The sequence below is a fragment of the Fonsecaea pedrosoi genome (assembly GCF_000835455.1).
Source record: "Fonsecaea pedrosoi CBS 271.37 unplaced genomic scaffold supercont1.6, whole genome shotgun sequence".
Taxonomy (NCBI): domain Eukaryota; kingdom Fungi; phylum Ascomycota; class Eurotiomycetes; order Chaetothyriales; family Herpotrichiellaceae; genus Fonsecaea; species Fonsecaea pedrosoi.
The window spans coordinates 2261749-2282362 of NW_013550610.1; the positions used below are offsets into that span (position 1 = coordinate 2261749).

Consider the following 20614-nt stretch of genomic DNA (forward strand, 5'->3'; position numbering starts at 1 on the left):
GCGAGCTCGGGATCCTGATACCCTTTGCAACATCCTATTCCAACTTCAGAGCGACGTCTTACCTTCTTCGGCCTGAACCCAGTCGCTGCGTACGTCGGCTGAGAATATGTGCCCCAGGTGATCTTGGTCGCATTGCCAATGCGTTATCCATACTGTGAAGGCCGAAAGACAGGGGGCAGGATGGTGGGGCACAGGCACCATCGCAGTTAACGGTGACATTGTCAATCCCTGAGAATCGGTTCTCGCCGCAACACGGATATTGAGACCACTATCTTCGCCTGAACTCACGTACAACCGATATCTTCCCCCAGGGGAAAAAGTTTAGAGAATACTAGCTTTACTTCACATACGCGACAGGAAGGTTAGGCAAGATATATTCGAAAAAAGCATCAGTCTGCAAGCCAGCCAATGGCTGCGACCCGAATCATTTGCCAAGTAACACAGATGGAATATATCTATTCCTTTTTTTTTGTATATATATATATCTCTCCCCAAGAAACCTCAATTCGCAGCTCATGATTGACTACCCGTTCAATCTCTACAAGTCCTCTCCTCGTCCCCAAAATAGCACCGGCTCCATCAAGTCCTTACCACCGCGTGTACCCTCCATCGACCAACAAATCCGACCCCGTGACATACGAGCTGGCGTCCGAGAGCAGGAAGATAATGGGCCCAATGTAGTCGTCCGGCACGGACAGGCGCTTCAGCATGGTTTCTTCGGTCCACATGTGCTCAAAGTGGCTGTTGGACAGGACGCCCGCGGTCATCGGAGTGCGGATGACGCCCGGGCTGACCGAGTTGACTCGGATCGAGGGCGAAGGCGAGGCCCCGTCTGTGTCGTTCGGGGAACCCCATTCCGACGCCAGGTTGCGCGTGAGCTGGTGCACGCCGGCCTTGGAGGCGGCGTAGGCGGCGTTGGGTGTGCCCTGCCCAGATAATACAAAGTGATGATCAGCCAGAGCGTTCTCGTCTTTTTTTTTTTTTTTTTTTTTTTTGGAATGTCTTCGGCCCTTTTCTTCTTCATGTTTATCTTCATCGCATACGATACGATATGATACGATACGAACGAGATCGTCTCTCATTTGACCTTGATGACTCTGTGTTGCGCATAGGGTATAAGTCATTAGAGATATTGCTCACCTTATTGACCACGTATCCACTCATGCTCGCGATAAAGACAAAGCTGGCGGCAAAGCCGTGTTTCTTGACCAACCGCGCCGCGGCCTGCGCACAGATCAGCGTCCCGACCAAGTTAACCTCGATGATGCGCTTGGCGTCGTCGACGGGGAAGCTGATCGAGGGGCCGACCCAGCCGATCGCCGCGCAGTTGACCAGGCCGCGCAGGGGGTATCGGGCGGACGAGACGGCGTGCTCGAAGACGGCGTACGTGGACTCGAGGTCGGAGATGTCGCATTGGTAGTAGGACGCAATCGTCCCGCTCTTTTCTGCGGTGCTTTGTAGGTCTTCTAAAGAAGATTCGAAGAGGTTAGTAACACACGTTTGGCACGGGCAAGATTACAGGCGTGTTTACCTCCGCTGAAAGACTTGGGCTCCGCCTCGCGGTCAATGGCAATCACATCGGCCCCGGACTGCAATATCGCCTTGACCACCACGATGCCCATACCGCCCGTCGCACCGGTCACTGCCACGTAGAAAAAAAAAATCTCAGTTTCGCACCCCCCACCAATCTAGAGAACAGAAAGAAGAAGAGTACATAGGACACAAATGAAACAGGAAGGCTGGCGGGCTGGGTTTGGGGAGCCAGCATTGTTTTGTTGCTGTATATTTCTTGCCCACTGCCAACAATGCTGTCACATACCGATGATAGTTCTGCGGTCGAGGGAGAAGAGGTCTCTAGCAGACCCGGCTTTTTGACTCGAGTGCCCATTTGTGACCGGCTCGACGATGGGTTCTGAGGAAATCATGGTGCTTCGGCTTGGTGAATGGGTAGGTAGATTCAGGGGAAAAAAAAAGAATGATGCCTTGGGAAGAACGAGAAGATGATGCTGTTCCTTCTCTCCCTGCTCTCTTGATCACTGCGAAAGTGGCGCAGTTGGACCTGTAGATGATTTCGCGTTCAAGTGACAAAAACACACATGCACACACGCACAGTCGAACAAACTACATTGCTCAGATTGTCGATTTTCGGCCTCTCACACGCATCTGCCGTCGTGGACCCTGCGGATCATCGGTCTATGCTGTGACATAGCAGACAGAAGCACGTGGTATGGTAGCCACGCCGTCTGCTCGATTTCCTCGGGGAAGAGTCGGCGGGAACAGGCCCTCATTCCCAGTCTCATGCAGTGCTGGATCTGGCGCCTAATCGCATCCGGTTAGCGGCGGAAGGCGGACCGCCGCTAAATTGAAGTGAGCCCACTGCCCCTCAAGACGATCTGGTGGGTCTGTAATAGCGGCGGGAACGCCACCTTTCCTGATCAAAATGTGCGGAGAGGAAGTACCGAGTAAAAGCGCGGACAGTCGGCGACACCGGAATCAGCAGAATGAGAAGTCCGGGGAATGAGTCGCGGAGGACTCCAACGAGAGTAGTCGTGCTAAAACAAAAGAGAGCAGGTTTCAGGGCGTGTTTCCTGTACCCGAACTCGTGGAAGCACGCGACGGGGAACACTGAACACCAAAACCGTCTCTCTTCACCCAGAAGGATTGCCTCTGTCGTCCAATTTTCCAGGCCATCGGCAGAGCAGGATACCTCTCACCGGCAAACTCACCATGGCGCCGCGGTCGCTCCTCGAGAGACTCGAAGAACTTTGCAACGTCGACGTCGACGATGTCGATACTGCACTCATCAAGAGCTTGCCGTTCACCCCTCACAACCGTACGGTGAACTTGAGACCTGTTAAAAGGCCCCACTGATTACTGACGCACCTACCAGAGACCTCGAATCAAGGCGTCATCACGAAGGAGCTGTTGAACCCTGAGAACCAGACGCTCCTGGAGGACCTAGTTGACAAGCATGGTAAAGAAGGATGGGAGAAAGTGTACAATATGGCGGTACGTCCTCCTCAATCACTGAACAAATATATGGACATCTCAAGTTCTGATTTGGGGGGTGTTTATATTATTAGGCCATCGCCCTTTGTGCCAGGAACGTTCCATTCCTGTCAGGCCGCGTGCTTGTTCAGACCTCCCTCCGCTACGTGAACGACCGGACCGCCATAATCAAACAATGTCACGAGTATGCCGAAGCATTCGAGAAGTCCGGCGTGTCAAGAGATCGTTTCGCCATCAAAGTGCCATTTTCTGGAGCAGCGGCATCGGCGGCCTTGGAGCTCAATGCTGAAGGTATTCGCACGCTGGCAACAGCTGTGTTCTCTCTGGAACAAGCTATTGCAGCAAGCCAGTCAAATTGTCTGTTCATCAGTCCATACTACAATGGTCAGTAAACTGCATTTGACCTTGGATCTGGTGCAAGAAAGTCTCACCGTCATTTAGAAATCGCAGCACATTTTGATCCGGCGCTACGTCCACAGGTCAAAGATCCAGCTCTCGAGGTACTCCTCTGTCCCGGGTGCGGTTGAAACGATCGAGGAAATTGACAAACCTTGCAGCATCCCATGTCCGCCCGCGTTATACATATTCTGAAGACATTTGCGCAGGCTTATGTGCAGACGGGAAAGGAACAACCGATTATGGTCATCGCGAGGTAAGTCGTGCACTGGCAGCCACTAACTTGGGTTGCTGTAGAGCTGCTGCTGACGCCCCTTGATACCACAGCCATTTCAACATTGATGAGGTTCTTGCGATGGCTGAATTAGGTTGCCAACACGTCACTATTCAAGGTCCCAACCTGAACAAGCTTATGGAGACACCTGACACCCTTCCTCCGGTAGCCAAGAAGAAGCCTAAGCATCCATACGCTGAATTCGCTGTGGCAGAGCGATTGAAGGCATTGGAAACCATAGATCCGCTTTCCGGACCTGAATGGAATCAAGTGCTGGCGACAATGGACACAGACTATGTGGTGAACGGTGGAGAAAAGCTTGACCAGTTCATTACAGAGAATTCGGTGCTGAATAAGAGGTTCGGAGACGCTTGCAAGTTCTTTCTCGAGGCCGAGGAAAAAGCGAAGGTGGCTATTGAAAAAGTCATGGCGGAAAAAGGCTTATAAGACTCCAAATTGAAGTCGACTGCCGCCTGGAGATAACAGCCCCACAAATGGCGTTCTATTAGAAGTAGCACACCAGAGTCCGTCAGTAGTGTCAATTCTCCATGCGGCTGCTTATGTTGACTCGAATCTGTCGCTCTCATGTGCCTCCAATAATGTAGACACCCATGCTTCGTGTGCAGCTGAACGACATCTCGCCATAAGGAGTTCCAATGACGATAAATCGAGTAAGGTAGTGGTAATCAGACTTACGAGCCTTTCCGGAGGATACAATCCGATTGCAATTGCAGCTTAACGCGCCCGAAGGTTAAGGTTACGTAGTCGCTGCTTTCTGTGTATAGAACTCACAATTTCAAGGCCACATTCAATGCTCGATCCAGGGAGTGCCCATGGTTTCACAAGTCCAACTGCTGTCTCCAATAGCTCTGAAACATCTTCTACTGAGTCAGCCAGAGCAGTGGTTTGCGCAGCGAGCGCGATAATCAGTGCGTAGCCTACACAGCTGTGAAATCACCAATTAGCTAGCTATTATGGAGAGGTGAGCGCAGGAGAGTCTTACCACTGTGCTGTGCTAAAAGTGTATGGACTTCTGCTCGACAGAACATGGCCAGCAGTTAGCAAGAATATCCGACTCGCAGAGAGGCATAGCCGGCAACGCTCAAGAGCCGCCACCGGTATGCTGCCCTCATGTTCTGTAGCCCGTGACGCCGCATAGACCACAAAAGGTCGATAGATGTTGTGTTTGGCGGACCAATATCTCAGGCGCAGAACACAAGCTTGGTCACTGCCCCTGGGTCTGCCCCAAAGATCTGGTTTGATGGCCTCTGGTAGCGATTCGTACCATGTTTCAAGTTGGCGATCGAGTTCTTCGCAAACTCTTAACAGTGAAGCATCGGGATCGGACGAGAGGATCCCGCCTGAGTTTTGTGACCGACCTGCATATAGGGAGAGACTGTCCGTGAAGTACATAGTATGGTGAATTCGATTGAGCAAGGACCTGGCCGATATGTCGGCCAATGAGTACAAGCTTTCTAATGCTGTGACGTTGCTGTATGCAGGAAAGGGCATCCTATCAACCAGCGGTTCGATACCACTTCTGGGTTGATGGAATTCGGCAAGGATATCGCTATTCGAAATCTTTCATCAACGCCTTGTTCCTATCCTCAGGTTCGGGGGATAGACGTACCATTCGATTAAGAAGCACGCCCAACTGACTCTGATGACACCTTCATTGGTGTTTTTGGACAAATGTTCTCTGCGCCTAGAGGGTGTCATGGTCAAACTTGTACACCACGTCAGCTAACCAGGACGAATGCCAAGCTTACATTTGCTGCACACTTGTGGATGCCATATGTGTAAGCCTCCAGGCCATCAATGGGTCGACCACATAGCAGAAGTAAAGCGCGCAAAGAATGAGTGCCTGAGACAGAACGAGATCTCCGCTAAACGTCGTGGCCCATGTCGGAACTAGTATGCGAAGAGCTCGTCTGACCATCGCATCACCGCTGTGTTTGGTTGCGGCGGCTTCGATAGGGTCCAAGGCAGTTGCTCCCAATGCAAGGAGAGACAGAACGAGGGCAGAGCGTGGGTCCTCCTGGATCCCTTCGCTCAAGGTTCTCTCGTATTGTGATTGAAGGTCTTCCAGGTCAAACAAGGGCCGGTACGGATGCACTAGTGTCCAGAATCGCTCAAAACAGGTGTTTGCGAATGAGTTCTCAAGCTGGAGAGTGTCTTGTCCTACCTCATCGGACGCTGATTCGACGCGTTGTAACCACGGAGGCTGTGGACGATTCTCCTCTACCAGGAATAGAAACTCCTCTGGGAAGTCACCCACCAGAGAGCGCATCGAAGAGAGTGTAAGGAGACTGCTTGTGCTAGTCTGATGACCGAGGGGAATCGTCAGTGGAGGCACTTGCTCGTCCGATTGTCTGGCGAAGTCGCCCGGCGCATCATTCACTATGCTTGTAGAGCGATCACGCCTCACATCATCCTGCTGAGTTCGAGTCGTATTTACGCAGGATATGTCCTCATAGGCATACGTCGGTGTGGAGGATGTGTCGAATGTCTGTGGCGGGTTTGGGCGTAAGGAGTTGATAATCATTGAGTGTTGCCGTAGAACATCCTCGATTGCATTCAATCGACCCAGGTGAGCATCAATCGGTTCATGTCTGTCAATTCTGTGCCAGCTCAGCATTATGTAGCGTTAAAAGGACAGTCAAGGATCCACCGACATACCTCGGAGACGCGGCGTCTTGATATACGCACTCCAGGCCTCTGTCTGAGCACATTTTGCATGTGGGGGTATTGCCATCACAGCGTCGTTTTCTGCCGGTCAGTTAGAGCCTGCCAACCCTCGAAGTACCGTTGGTCCCAGCCCACCTGTAACGGCAGTAGTTGCATGCCAGATTTGTCCGCCTTGGAGGGGATGCCATACTGCCGATCGTAACGAAGATTGAGATGCTGGAGGCGCGAGAAGCATTCCTAGCAGCTGGTGAGGCTCGTTAAATAGTATCTCCTGGTCTCATGCCAGTCTGATGATGGGTGCAAATCGTTGTGAAGGTGATGAAGAATGAAGTCGAGAAGGCACGAGAAGAGTGTCAAACATGCCAAGGCGCTAGTACGTATTCGGTGTGATAATGAGAGCACTTGGGCACATGTTGTTGATGCTTCGAAAGGACTGAAACAGCCCCTGATCATACATAATAATATACATAATCCATTATTTCCATGTCGTATTCTGTGGCCTCAACAAACCGATGGGGTATCTCATGCACCTGTCCCTGTCCCTGCCCCTCGTTATCCATCAATCCTGTACCCATGCTATGCTATCCAAGATCAACCAATGCCTCGCCTCATCAATGAATGCAATACATCACCAATCTATTCGTCCATCCGTGCCCTTCTCCAGAGTTTGCAGAACAGGCAGAATCTGGGCTTCCTCGTTCACAAGAGCAGTCTTCTGTCTCGTCCTTGAATAGAAGACAGGACAGTCCTTGCTGTCACACCGTATTTCTTCACTCCAACCAAATCCCGAGCAAGAACGGCATACCTTGGCGAGTTGTGCCGCTTTTCTCTCAACTTTCATCAGTCTCGACCGGAGTGCTAGCATAGTCTGAGGAGACTGCTGAGAGCACTTGTCACACAGCGGAGCCGGAGTGTCCAGGCGATCGCGACAAACAAGACATGTCGACGATCTCATGTATGACTCCATAGTCTTTTGAGCCCTCGCACTGTTTTTACCTTCTGTACCAAGCCCACCGTCTACTCTCCTGATACGCTGGTATTTTGGCATTTCGTCGTACCATTGGCGGACATTTGCCCCCACCAGATTGAAGATGCGTTCAAGGGGTGGGATGATGTTCTTGGAAATGTAATACTCCGCGTCGAGCTCCGAGTGCGCGTCATTGAGTAAGACTTCTGGCGCCACACAACGATCGATCAACCTGGCGCCTGGTCCGCCTGTGACAACCACATAGGGTACTCGCTCGCCATATTGCGGTTCCAGCCTCGGATCCTCTACCATTTTTCGAGCGCTGATGAGTGCACCAGGAGGTGGAGGTTGTTTGTCACTGTAAGTCCCAAGCTTGACTTCTCGAGCGAAACAAAAGTCCTGGATGGAAATCCGGCCTTGCATGATTTTGGCGCATTGAGACTGGAAAAAGGCTTTGACCTGACTCAGGTCAGAGGTGCGGAACAGCAGCTTCAATGCCGTCTCCTCGATCTTCTGCTCGGCTGGAGTGCCGTCTCGACGCACAGTTTCGATTCCTTTGGCATCAAAGTCTGGTACAGTCTGGTTGCGATTTTCGTACTTGAACCCCACGTATCTTTTCTTCGCAAGGAGAACGCACGGATGATAGACTTTTTCGAACTTCAACTTGACCGGTCGAGGATTCATCTTGGTGATTGTGTCGGCAATTTCTTCACCAATGTCAAAGGCTTGCTCTCTTGTTCGGCCTTTGAGGTAGACAAAGAGACTGTCAGTATCGCCGTAGACCACTTCCGCTCCCCAACGCTCGACCGAGTGGATCAGAGCAATTGCCTTCTCGAGCGTTTCGCGGCCAGTCTGTACAATGCTGTCCGCAATCTCTGAGCACGGCATCCTTCCGGAAAACGACGCTGACGTATAGCCGTAGGTGACGTTGGCGATAAGCTTGAGGGCAAGTTGCCTGTTATTCAACAACCTCTGCAGTGTCTTGTCATCCTTGTCGACTTTCATTCCACTCTTGACCATGACGCGGGTCTCGAGAATTTCACTCAACATCTTTGCCAGCAGGGACTTTCGAATTTCAGGTTTCGCATACATGATCCCGTTCGGTGCGATATTGATATAATCCTTAAGTAGCTCTAGTAATCTAGGCTCCCGGCGATAATTTGTGAATCCCATTTTGTTCGCGCCTCGCCAGCCGACGACTCGGCCGAGGAAAGTCGAGTAGCAGTAGTTGTAGGCTATCATGACGCTGGGGTAAAGGGACTGGAAGTCGAGAACTAGCAGTGGGCTGGTATAGAAATCGCTTTGAGGCTCCATTACCAGCGGTAAGCACTCCAATGCATTCTGACCCCCGACTTGCCTGCGACTGGGTGAGACCAAGATGAAGTTCTCCGGTTTCGCTATGCGAAACATCAAAGACTCTACCTTGAATTGTGAGCCACGGGAAATGACTGAAAACCAGTCGACTCCCAGCAGTCGGGCCTGTTCGCTTGTTCTCGGGATCAGCTCATTGGCTTCGAGAAGTTCAATGTCGAGCTTTGTCCTCGATATGAAGTACTCGATGACTTTTGCCTGGTCGCGAGGATTCTTGCTGTTGTACCACCTCGTCAAATCAGCAAAGCTGTAGTGAGGTATTCGTTGATGTAGCAAGTGGTACACAACGTTCTCCATAGTATAGCCAAGCAAGTTCAATTCGCCGCGCATGGCTCGCCAGATATTGATTGTATGTCGACCCGTGACACGAACTGTCGAGGTGTGGTTGAAACCCCAGCGGTCGTCTTCCTTGCCAAACCGTCCGTGAGATTGGGATTTCATCCTGGACAACTCATCGCAATAGTTCAGATCGTACTTGACACGTGCTCGTTCAATGAGATAACCCCAGGAGCTATTGTGCACTTCATAGCCTGTGAGAACATCGGGATCATAGTGCCTCACAATGTCGACAAATCTCGTAAGAAGATCCAATTCAGTAGGCTCTTCCTCAACGTGATAGGCGACGTTTCGGGCAATTCTTTCCGCAGCCTGCTTATCACCAGCAACAGCAAGAATTCCGACGTGGAGCCCATCCGTTCTTGCATCGTTGTCAATACCATCATCGTCGTCATCAGTCTGCGCGCACCAGAATATACAAGCAATGGCATCTTCATCAGGATTTGGAGCCAGAGCACCTCGAGTGTTGACGTGGACCTCCACGCTCATCACATTCATATACTGTGTCTCATGCTGAACGCTCGTACTGGGCTGCTTCTGAGAATATTTGAAGCCATGATCATTCTTCTGCGTTGGACCGTCGATCTGCGAAAGAGCGGCACCACGCGTCCGAAGTTTACCAGACCCGTTGTTGTCAATATGTGCCTGGGTTTCTTCTTGCAACCAGGAGAGAACGTCGACTTTTCGAGGCGGAGTCGCTGCAATAACCCACTCAGAAATAGTGCATCTTTTGCGTCTCTGATTGTCGCGAATTCTCTCGGCGGCGAAATCTAGTACCGAGGGAGGCTTCCGGCCGAATGTTGCGGCGGACTTTCCGGAAGCATCAAAGTCTGGTAGATAGGGCACCGTTGTACTCTCGAGCTTGAATTCGCGACCAGCATATTCCCTCGATTGGCCAGGGACGTCTTCCTCCTGACTGTAGTATGCTTCCTGATAAATTACATCAGGCAGACCATTCTCCCACATAGTTGACGCTATCTGTTTGAAACTTGGCGGGCGAGGTTTGTACAACTGCACACTGTTCCCTGCCTGCCATTTGGACAAGCCTTGGAGTGTGATATTGAGTAACCCAGATGAACCGCTACCTGCACCTACGGTGGGCGGCAAGGCGGTCTGTTCTGAGTCGGTGAATATGGACTTTGCAGGCGTCTTCAGCGTCGCAGGGGAGATTGAAGGTTCACCTGTAGACGCCTTTGAGGAGTTTTGCGAAGCAGCGCTTTTCTGGCTAAGCCGGAGTATAGTAGCAGGATCCGTGGGATCTTTCACTGTGGGAAAAGACAGTATCGAGCGCCGCGAGAGGCTTCCAGAGATTGGCCCATCCACAGCCGCGTTCTTTGATGTGCGGTGCGGGCCTGCGAGTGACACACGGTCGATGGTAGCTTGTGGCAAGGGGATATTTCGCATCTCTTCCTCTGTCGGTTCCGCACCTGGTTCAGCATCACTGATCTCGTTCGAGAAGTCTGGGTCCTCATCCGACTCCCAGAATCCCACATCGGGCAAAATATTCTCACCATCAACCAAGTGTTTGTGTTTCTTCCTCGGTTGGAATGTTGGTACTTCTCCGAAGCGTGCTCTCTTGGTCCCATTTGTAACTCCAGCTCGATCGATCAGATATTCTTGTGGTACTTCAAATGCGTCTTCGTCAAAGTGTTGCGCATCACCCGCAGGACGAATGCCGTACCTTTCGTATTCGGAGGAGCTGATCGGACTTGAGACTTGCTTGTCGGCAGCCCTGGGTTTGATGTCGTTGTGAGCATTTGTTTGTGGTGACCGGACAGAAGAATCTCCTTCTGAGTTGTCTCCATCCACGTCAGAGCCTGTCGAGTCCCCAAACTTATCCGATCGAGCTTGATCGACGATAGGTCGAGAGTTATCCTCTTGCATGGGGTTATTACCATTCGAATCGACATTCAGACTTCTCAGGTGGAGCAATTGGATTCTGTGAGGGTACAAATCGTCGACGCTTTCTAATGCTGTGCGAACAGTGTCTTCAAGGGACGTGGGTTTCACAAAGGTGTCAAAAGACACGTTTTGCCTGTCACTCTTTTCAAACTCTTCAGCTGCAAGCTCGGCCGCTTTTTGGCGGAATTCGTGTTCGTGAATCCAACCTCCGTCAGCCGTGTTCCTCGGATCCGCTGACATTGACACTAGAACCTCTGGAGGGAAGGGGCTGCTATTCGGGTCCTTAAGTCCCATCCTCAACTTCCTGCGCCGAGTCTCATCCTTCCACAATCCGGCCATGCTTTGCACCAGTTTGGCATCTGCCGGAATGGGATGGACGCGCTCAATGAAGTCATGATGAAGTGTGCGAGCGTGGACGTCATTGCGATTCAGAATTCCCTCGACGTGCACATCCACCTCGAGCGCACAGTGGCTCTGCTTGGTCAGTTGCCCATCGTCGAAGATCGCGTCGGAGGGAATGGAAAGATCGTGCCATTGGTGCAATGGGTTGGTCAAATCGGCGTATCTGGGAACCGGGGCGCGAAACCTGACTCTTTGGCAGTCGATATAGCCACAACCGTATAGGTTATAGTCGCACATCCATTGTGCTATGTATTGCATGTGACTCTCGTATGGCTGTAGCACTCTCTTCATAACGGCTCCTTCCCGCAACAGGTCGGCTAGCCTCGTCATATGCAGCGGGTTCAACAAGTATATCTTGAGGTAGAACTTGTAACCGACATGGAAGCCATAAAATGGAACCCCCTTCACAAGGGAGATGTGTGCGACATATCGATGCTTCCTTTCATAGATATTCTTGCGGTAACTCACGGCTAGAGCGTGATCAATGGAGAGCTGGAGGGTACGAATAGCCACGTCAACATCGTCGGGGACCAGACTGCCGCTGTACTCGATGTAGGTATATTGCAGAGCCCCGTGGATGTGCAACAACACCTTCTGCCCGGTTGGGGTGGCGCCAAAGACGCGAATGACCGAAATTCGAGGTTTGTCATTGTGACTCGCGCTGCCGACACCGAGAGGTACTGGAGGATCTAGGCCATCAATCGGGACCGCTTGGTAGTGGTCCACGCAGTTGAGGCGGACTCGGAAGGTGTCCATGAGAGTAATGAGGTAATCGACGCGTCTTTCTCATGTTGACGCTGCTTTGTCGCGTATTATGTGGTGAGTGATATGATCCCAGAGCATTCTAATCATGGGCTTCCGTATCCAAAAGAAGTCTCACTAAAGACGTGTGGTGAGGGTGGAAGGAATGCAATGTTTACAGAGTGGGGGACTATTGACATGCGGCGGCGCGAGGCTGCGATGCAGCCTTGTCATTCTGACTTTTCGCCTCTTGTCCCCCTCCCCTCAATCTTCGCAGCTTTCCTCTTACTCCGAAACACTTCGCAACGTCAATGTCAACATCGACTTCACCTCGCGTCTACTACGAACCCTACCCATCTTTCTCTCTGCCCCGCGAGAATGGCGCAGCAGAACAAAAAGCCCTCTGGCCCCGACCAGACTCGCAACGAATACATCCCCTCCTTTATCTCGAAGCGGCCGTTCTGGGCCGAGACCACCCATTCAGACGCCGACTACCTCGAGCATCAGCGATTACAATCCGCCCCCAAAGATACCCTCGACAAGGCGAAATGGTACGACCGAGGCAAGAAGCAAGGCCCGGCGGCCACGAAGTTCCGCAAAGGCGCCTGTGAGAATTGCGGCGCCATGACGCACAAGACAAAGGAGTGTCTAAGCCGGCCAAGGAAACAAGGCGCGAGGTGGACGGGCAAGGATATCCAAGCTGACGAGGTCGTCGAAGACGTACAATTAGGATGGGATGCCAAAAGAGACCGCTGGAACGGGTACGACAGTCGAGAGTACAACGCCGTGGTCAAGGAATATGAGGAGCTGGAAGCTATCAAGCGTGCAGCTGCAGGTCAAAAAGAAGACGGCAACGACTCGGGAACCCCCGATCTCTCCGACACTCGGTATGGCGAAGAAACAGACATGGGTCGCTCTCAACCGACCTCGACCCGCCAGCTCCGCCTGCGCGAAGACACGGCAAACTACTTGAAAAACCTCGACCTCGACTCCGCGCGCTACGATCCAAAGACGCGCTCTATGGACAAATCCGCTACGCAGGTAACAGACGATGCCGATGCAGACGAAGGGTTCATCCGCCCAGCAGCCACGAACGACGACGCCTCGGAATTCGAGCGGGCGCAACGCTACGCATGGGAGACACAAGAACACAACACGACCTCATCGCAGACGAAGAAACTCCACTTACAAGCCAACCCGACAGAGGGCGAATTCTTGCGCAAGAAACAAACGCAGGAAGCGGCAGAAAAGAAAGCAGCGGCCCGGAAAGCTCTGCTCGAGAAATACGGGGGGGATGAATATCTCCTGACCGAGAGCGGCGAGCAACAACAACAACAACAACAACACCCATCGAAACGAATCAAACATCTCAATGTCGTCGCCAACGAACGATACGTCGAGTACGACGAATCGGGACACATCAAGGGCTCGGAACGCGCGGTCGCGCGCTCAAAATACCCGGAGGACATCTTCCAGAACAACCACACGTCGGTATGGGGATCGTGGTGGAAGGACTTCAAGTGGGGCTACGCGTGCTGTCACTCGACGGTGAAAAACAGCTATTGCACGGGCGAAGAGGGCCTGCGAGCGTGGGAAGCGAGCGAAGGAATGAGGACGGGCCAGTCCCTCTTGCAGATTGAAAATGGCGATGGCACTGACAAGGACGGCAACGCGAGCGCCGAGCAGAGAGCAGACATGGCCACCACCAGCACCACCAGAACAGACCCGGTCCAGGGCGACAAGAACCAATCACCCCACCCTGTGCAAACCGGGGAAGAAGACGCCACGCGAGAGCGTCACGATGCTGATCCGCCAGCATCAGCGCCGGAGCACACCACCACCACCACCAGAAAACGCACCCTGCAAGAACTCCAGTCCGGCATCTCCGAGGAGGAACTGGAGTCGTACAAACGCAATCGCATGGCCGCCGACGATCCCATGGCGAAACTCCTGGGCACGGACGAGTTGATTGAGATGAGATGAGATCAGATAACTCATACCAAAGAGATGTGCCGAGGACAACAACTATACGAATAATTCCAGACGTCTTTTCTTTTTCTCTCTTAGCGTTCAAGCGATCCTTGTTGGCCGGTGCTGCAAAAGGGGATGGTGGATGCATATTTCTGTCTTGGGAACTGGCTTACAGGCAAACAAAAGCAAGCAAGGCAGTGAGGAACAGATAAACCTATCGAATGGATATATCATATGAATGCTCCTCCTATTCTCTTCTACGCTCATAGATAGATATCCGTTCCACCTCTGCCATAACCCCCTACTTAAGAACCAGCCAGCTGAGCTACCTAAAGGAACGCAACATCACTTTACAGAGAGAGCCCGCCAAAAGCGTGTCCAGCAGTGTTTCATCACATGCCACATGTGTCTCAACGCTTGCACGCACCTTTGCTTCTTCCCACTTGTCCAATTCCTCTCGTGGACTGCGATAACACTCGCATTCGGCGGGACACCAGACGCACTGTCGATGCTGAGAAGAGAAAGCATCGGACGTTCTAGGTGCACGGGATTATGAGCGATGCCTGAACGGTACGTCGAGTTACCTCTCAGGTTTGGAGAGGGAAATGGAGGGCCAAATTCTGTTTCACTGGTCGGATGAAGTTGCACAGGCGGAATCTGCGATTCATCGCTGGCCCATCCTTCTCCTGGCACAGTATGTGATAGTCCGGATCCGCTCTGAAGCATGGCGTTTTCAAGATTGGTCCTTTCGCACGCTTTGTCGATCTCCCTCATCGCCTGTTGAATCGCGCTTGATTCTCTCAATCGACCCAAGGGGTGCGAATCAAGATTGCGAGAACCGACGCCATGCCCGCTGGCGCGAGGTCCGAATCTCCCTCGCACCAATGTACCATCATCAGCTCGAGCAAGTGGTCCGGGGATATTGGCCTTGTAAACTCCACGAGGCAGGGAAGCCCGAGAATAGGAAGGCCCTGTGCGCGAAGGGTCCACAATGGTCGCCATCCCTATTGCAGCCAGAGTTCGCTCAAAGAGTTCGACCGAATTTGAAGGACCACTAGACGGGTTCTGTGCCGACATCCTTGGGGAACCTTCAGAGTTGAGGCTTGCCACTGTTTGCTCATCGCTGCCGTCCACACTGCGTCTCCAGATGCGATTCCAAAATGAAAGTCTGCTTGACGGCTGCTGCTGTACCAAGCGCAGGAATGTCGCCTGCTCGGTGCCGAATGAAGGTATTCCTGGCGGTGTCGAAACTCTGGGTGGTGGTGACGCTGGAGGTTTTATAGGGAACAAAGAACACCATCCACCTGTATGTATACTTTCTTCGGAGCTCGTAGAATTGGTAGATTTGCATAGTATGGCATCCCGTCTCCTGACGCAGTCAAGGTCGTTCACAGAAAAAGAGCGTTGATGGTATAACTCGATAGAAGGCTGCTTGCTCTTACTATCCGCCCGAGACATGGCAGGGTTCACCGAATTGAGCGACGTTCTGTGTTCAATGATAGGGTTGAGCTGTGGCGTTGGCCAATTACTATGTGATGTAGAATGCCTGCTGAGAGGGAGCCGAGACGCAAAGGGCAAGCTCAAAGATGCTGGCAGGTCCAGCCCGCCAGCCGGGTCTATTGCTGGTATCCAGGATAGATTTTCACGCGACTGGACGGGGTCGGCATTATATATCGAATCGTCTGGGATCGATTCTTCCGAGGAAGGTAGTTCATGTCGCAATGATGGCACTGATTGTATCCTCCGAACAGCTTTCGGAACGGTGTCTTGCGGATAATTCAGGGAGGGTGCCTCCAACATGACTTCGTTCTGAGATCCAACTCAATATCACAGCTGACACAGAGGACCGTTGTTCGAGCTAGTCCCCATTGGCACGAGTACGGAGTATGGTGTATGTTCTGAAGTGTGGTTCCGGGATTGGGCAGTGTTTGCAAAAGGAATGTGTTCCATAAGCGATTGATGACTTTGGCTGTCTGAACCGATCGAGATGAAAGAGAGATAATTGTCTAAGTTGTGTCAGTGTCAATGCTCAAGCGCTTCGAATATATTGGAAGGCGAGACGGTGAAGTAGGCAGCCGCGATCGACAGGGAGTTGCTCGAGAGAGAATTGAAGCAGCAGTTGCTGGGATAATAGACCATCCATTACCATTTGTACTTTTCCTGAAGACCTATTGCTTGGGATACCGCAGATAGGGGTTGTCCAATTTCAAAATATCGCCGAATAAATGCATCACAGCCGTCTCTTCCCAATGCCCGTTCCTTCTAATGATACAAATTCCCCATGAACAGTGTGCGTAGTACAAGCGGAAGTCCCGAAGCCAACAGGAAATCGCCCAGGTTTTGTAGAGTGCTGGCCATCAATAGCTGCATGTGTTGGTCGTTGATAGATCATTACGGTCATGAGAAACATCAGCGAGAATCTGTCGCTTCCACCGGTGTTGACGGCGCTTCTTTTTGAGAGTGCCGTTGCTGAAGATCTTTCTTGAGGCCCTTGATGATGCCTTCTAAGCGACGTCTTTCCTCTTGCTCGGCCTACAGACACTGTTAGCCTCTATCTTCATATGACACTCCACCGATCGGTCAGTCTTACCTTGAGGATCTTGAGATTCTCTGCTCGTGTTTCGCGCATCATTTTCTTGAATTCGTTCTTCAAGACCATTGTAGACGTCGTTTCCGTAGGCGACGAGACTTTGGCCCCTAGCCCTTTCACTTTCTCTTCATTGAGTTGTGACTCGAGTGCCTCACATTGCTGCTGCAACGCGTCGACTCTCTCCTCAAGCCTCTCCCGCTCTTTTTCGTCCTCAATGCTCTGTCTTGTCATGACTTCGTACTCTTCAATGGTCTCTTTCAGTTCCTTCTGCAGAGCGGCGACCTTGTTCTGCAGCTCGACGCTTTCCGTGTCCCTGGCCTCGTGCTCCCTCTTCAGGTTGTTCACATGACCTTCGAGCTCGTTGTTTCGCATGTTCAAGTGGTCAAGTTCCTTCTGAATGGCGGGGTTCATTGACACATCGGCCGCTCGCTGAGCACGTGTTCCATAAGCACCATCTAACTCAGCCTTGACGACGGTCAACTCTGTCTGTGCTCGCACCACTTCGGATTCCAGGTCTTGCATCTCCGCACGGAGTTTCGAGAGCTCGGTCTCTACCTCAGCTTTAGCACTACTCAGCGCCTCCACTTGCCCCCGCAGGTCATTGACCACTTCGTCGTGCGCCGCCTGAGTCTGGGCGTGGCCCGCCGCTAGGCTTGCTAATTCCATGGACTTGGTTTCCAGGTCCCTTCGTGTCTGTTGTATTTCGGACTGCAGCTGGCTATGTTCCTCTTGCTTGACCTTCAGCTCAGCGAGGAACCTTTCCTCCACCTCTTTACGGGCAGTGCGTTCGAGTTCAAGAGCCTTGCTCTCATCCGCACCTCGTTCGTGTTCCATGAGGACGCTCCGTTGCTTCGAAAGATCCAATTCCTCCATGAGCAAGTTGATCTGGTCGCGGGAATGCTGCGCTTCCTGCTCGCTATTTGATTGCGTGCGCTTCGCTTCCTCCAGCTCGGCCACCAATTCGTGGATTTTGGCATCACGCTGAGCATCGGACTTGCTGTTGAGTTCGCGCTGCTGTTGGATTTGGCGGGTCAAGATATCCTTCTGTTCGACAAGGGTTTCGATGCGCTTGTTTAGCCGTTCGATGACATTGGAGGAGAAGGCCAACTGCGACTGTAGGTCCTTGCCGCGGGGTTCATCTTGCAGCAATACAGGGCTATGGCCGACAGAGTTTGTTCTTGCTAGCATATCATGTAGTCGAAGATTAACGTCTTCGAGCTGCTCTTCGGTGTCAAAGATGGATTGCTGGACGGCAGCGTGGGATCGAGCTTGGGCAGCTTCCATGGCGTCCAGTCCCTGAGACATATAGCCAAGATATGCTTGGATTTGCGCATCAACGCTTCCAGCCATGTGCTGGTCGGAAGGCTGAGGAGGCGGGTCAAAGTGTTCTTGCAAGCTCGCTTGGGTGATCATCAGATGTAGCCGTTGATTCAGCTCCTGTAGGCGGGTTACAAATCCGTCGACGGCTCGAGATCCAGGTCTGCCCTTGTTCATGGAATGAGGCACTTGCCCAAACTCTGTGACATAATCCGGGACCTGGTAGAGACTCCGTTCATCAAAATCGTCTCTGGCATCAAGCATGGAACCTCGTCCATTCGGTTGACTAGTCATGCTTTCCGGACTTCGGGGGAGTTCATTCCTGCGGATATTCTTCTTCAGACCCCTGTGTGTCATCTGTAGAATACCAGCCGTGTGTTGAAGGATGCGCCTGTCTATCTCTTGAAGTCTTTTCTCCAGATGGAATAACTCGCGCGAGAGATCCTCCACCTTTTTCATGCTTGTGGCATATTCATCGTCTACACGATGCACTACCTCGTTTCCACTATGTCTGCTCCCCAGTAGGCTGCGCCGCGACTTTTTGGGTGATGCCGCATCTCCAGACTCACGAGTCGAATATAGACGATTCAGTGACTGGGCGGCATCTCGCAGTTTGCTCTCTAGCGCCAGCTTCCGTCTCGTAGCTTCAATCTTGCCTTTCAGGAAACTCCTTTCTTTCTTCAGCTGCTCCACCTCCTCAAACGACAGCACCTCAAAGTCTCGGCTGTCGCTTATTGCCGTCTCGGTCAGTAGATGCATCGCCACAGGGTCATTGATGTTTAGAAGTGTCGAGTTTCGTGGGGCGTTTTGGGGCGGCTGTTCAAGTGTCAGCACCTCTCGAAGTCCGCTTAACAAGTGATTTCACATACCTGCGTAAACCGGGCTGGGGGTGTCTCTTGTTCTTCAAAAGGTCCCCGCAGTGCTCCCGACATGAAGCTGTGGCCCTGGGGCATCGCCGGCGAGTCCTCGACAGGACCCGCACCACTGTAGACCGAGCTGGGAACATAGCGGCTGCGGCCATCATTGACGCTGTCGACCGAAGGTTCCCTCATACCGTACTTAATGGCGGCCTGCATTGTCCCGTGTTCGGGCTGCGCCTCTTCGCAGCCTCCCTCCTCTTTGTAATTATCCAAATGCCTTCCAAACGGCCAATGCTAAGGAAGAGAAGTGGTCGATATTTCTGCGAGAGGCTGCTTATAGCTGAGCATGTTGTTGAGCTATATTAGGCTGGCAACGGATCATCGGTGCGGGAGCCGGAAGATGAGCAGGGAGGAGAACGGTGGGCAAGAGCTTGTAGCAGCTTTGAGGCAGGCGGCGGGTATGAAGGAACGTGGGAAAAAGGCTTCTGGCACAGCCGGGAGACTGTACCACGCGCTCAGAACTTTCGGTCCTTCTTCTCAGGGAGAGGCTGAAGTCAAGTCAGGGGAGCAGGGATGTCTGCGCTGGCCTGGCTGCATCGCTGGGCGTGCGCTGAAATGGGTTAAACAAGGCGCATAAACTCCAAGCATTCGTCAGGGCCTTGAGTCTTTATTAGGTCTGGCGAGGCGGATAGCGACCCAGTCACTAAGGCAGGGTGCCCCGGTAGATGGACACCCAGTAAGGGTTCGAGTGCTTGAGAAGACCGCCTACGAGTAATAGAAGCCAATCGCCAGGGGGCTGGGCAGCATTGGCTGGTATTGGGGGGCTGCCTGGGACCACTTGTACCAGGACTGTTAGGCCCACTTGTTTGTTGATCTCGGCGAGTGCTTTGGAATGTTTGCTTCGGGCTCTAGGGGCTCTAGGGGCTCCCCTTCCGTGCCAATGCGAGCACGTTAGGGTAAGAGATGGAGGGCGCCACAAGCAGCTAGTGAAGCCAATTATTATTGCAAACAACTACACTTAATTGCGAGTAGGACAGTCTTCCAACGCAGCCACTTCATACTTGTATGTAGAGGAAGCATGAATAGGGGTGTCTATACCTACATTTCCCAGTCCTTTGTCCCCGTCATGCTGCAAGAATGGTGTTCTTCTCCTGACCGTCCTGTTTGCTCGTAGTTGGTTACATTTCAGGCAAACACAATGTCAGAGATCTCTTCCCATCCCCTGTCCCGGAGCCTGCGGCCTGCAGCCTGCACTTGAAGCAGGGTTCAGGACATCTGCGCTGCATTAGGCACCCAGACCCCAACCTTGACAGGCCATTGTAGTATTAGACATTGTTTTTGGAACAATGTCCATATCTAGCAGGACATGAGACTCCACTTGCAAGACAATGGAAATGCAATCCGCACTCAAGACTGTACTCGGCCTGGTATCGAGTACGAGGTACCGGGTACAGCGCTTGCAACCAGGTACATCCAGCCTCGTCAACTCAGCCTTGTTGAGATGTTGCATTCCTTATTCGAGTGCGGCCCGGCAAACACCCGACACGACCCCGGCGCTAGTCTTGTTATAGTAAAGGCCTTTCCAAGTTGCACTGAGATGTCCGATCTGTGGTAAGCAACGGCCGTTACCCACCAGTGCCACCATCTTCTGTCCTGTCCTGATAACACAGTCACTGCACAGTCCACACCCGCAGATATGTGTCGTCGGCGCTCGAAACATGTCGAGACCTGAAGGCAGGGAGAGTTAATGAGTGCACACTCCTCACCTTCGACTCCCCACAACTGCTCTG

At 52.3% G+C, this 20614-nt stretch overlaps 7 protein-coding genes across 7 annotated transcripts; 2 read left to right on the forward strand and 5 right to left on the reverse strand.

The window, feature by feature from the left end:
- Window positions 1–587: 587 nt before the first annotated feature.
- On the reverse strand, window positions 588–1925 carry Z517_09655 (uncharacterized protein; the record flags this gene model as incomplete). Its single annotated transcript, XM_013425563.1, has 4 exons — window positions 588–926; window positions 1141–1466; window positions 1532–1642; window positions 1820–1925. 4 exons carry the CDS (start codon window positions 1923–1925, stop codon window positions 588–590), a joined length of 882 nt encoding a protein of 293 aa, XP_013281017.1.
- Window positions 1926–2727: 802 nt separating this feature from the next.
- Window positions 2728–4126, forward strand: Z517_09656 (uncharacterized protein; the record flags this gene model as incomplete). Its single annotated transcript, XM_013425564.1, has 6 exons — window positions 2728–2833; window positions 2891–3009; window positions 3084–3393; window positions 3451–3509; window positions 3567–3661; window positions 3733–4126. 6 exons carry the CDS (start codon window positions 2728–2730, stop codon window positions 4124–4126), a joined length of 1083 nt encoding a protein of 360 aa, XP_013281018.1.
- Window positions 4127–4414: 288 nt separating this feature from the next.
- On the reverse strand, window positions 4415–6411 carry Z517_09657 (uncharacterized protein; the record flags this gene model as incomplete). Its single annotated transcript, XM_013425565.1, has 5 exons — window positions 4415–4625; window positions 4683–5249; window positions 5310–5405; window positions 5449–6300; window positions 6359–6411. The coding sequence occupies 5 exons, from the start codon at window positions 6409–6411 to the stop codon at window positions 4415–4417; spliced, it is 1779 nt and encodes a 592-aa protein (XP_013281019.1).
- A 584-nt stretch (window positions 6412–6995) lies between these two features.
- Window positions 6996–12101, reverse strand: Z517_09658 (uncharacterized protein; the record flags this gene model as incomplete). Its single annotated transcript, XM_013425566.1, has 1 exon — window positions 6996–12101. One exon carries the CDS (start codon window positions 12099–12101, stop codon window positions 6996–6998), a length of 5106 nt encoding a protein of 1701 aa, XP_013281020.1.
- A 363-nt stretch (window positions 12102–12464) lies between these two features.
- Window positions 12465–14069, forward strand: Z517_09659 (uncharacterized protein; the record flags this gene model as incomplete). Its single annotated transcript, XM_013425567.1, has 1 exon — window positions 12465–14069. One exon carries the CDS (start codon window positions 12465–12467, stop codon window positions 14067–14069), a length of 1605 nt encoding a protein of 534 aa, XP_013281021.1.
- A 317-nt stretch (window positions 14070–14386) lies between these two features.
- Window positions 14387–15857, reverse strand: Z517_09660 (uncharacterized protein; the record flags this gene model as incomplete). The annotated part of the gene is made up of 2 exons (XM_013425568.1): window positions 14387–14405; window positions 14485–15857. 2 exons carry the CDS (start codon window positions 15855–15857, stop codon window positions 14387–14389), a joined length of 1392 nt encoding a protein of 463 aa, XP_013281022.1.
- A 609-nt stretch (window positions 15858–16466) lies between these two features.
- Z517_09661 (uncharacterized protein) lies at window positions 16467–19040 on the reverse strand (the record flags this gene model as incomplete). Its single annotated transcript, XM_013425569.1, has 3 exons — window positions 16467–16589; window positions 16648–18780; window positions 18834–19040. The coding sequence occupies 3 exons, from the start codon at window positions 19038–19040 to the stop codon at window positions 16467–16469; spliced, it is 2463 nt and encodes an 820-aa protein (XP_013281023.1).
- Window positions 19041–20614: the final 1574 nt, after the last annotated feature.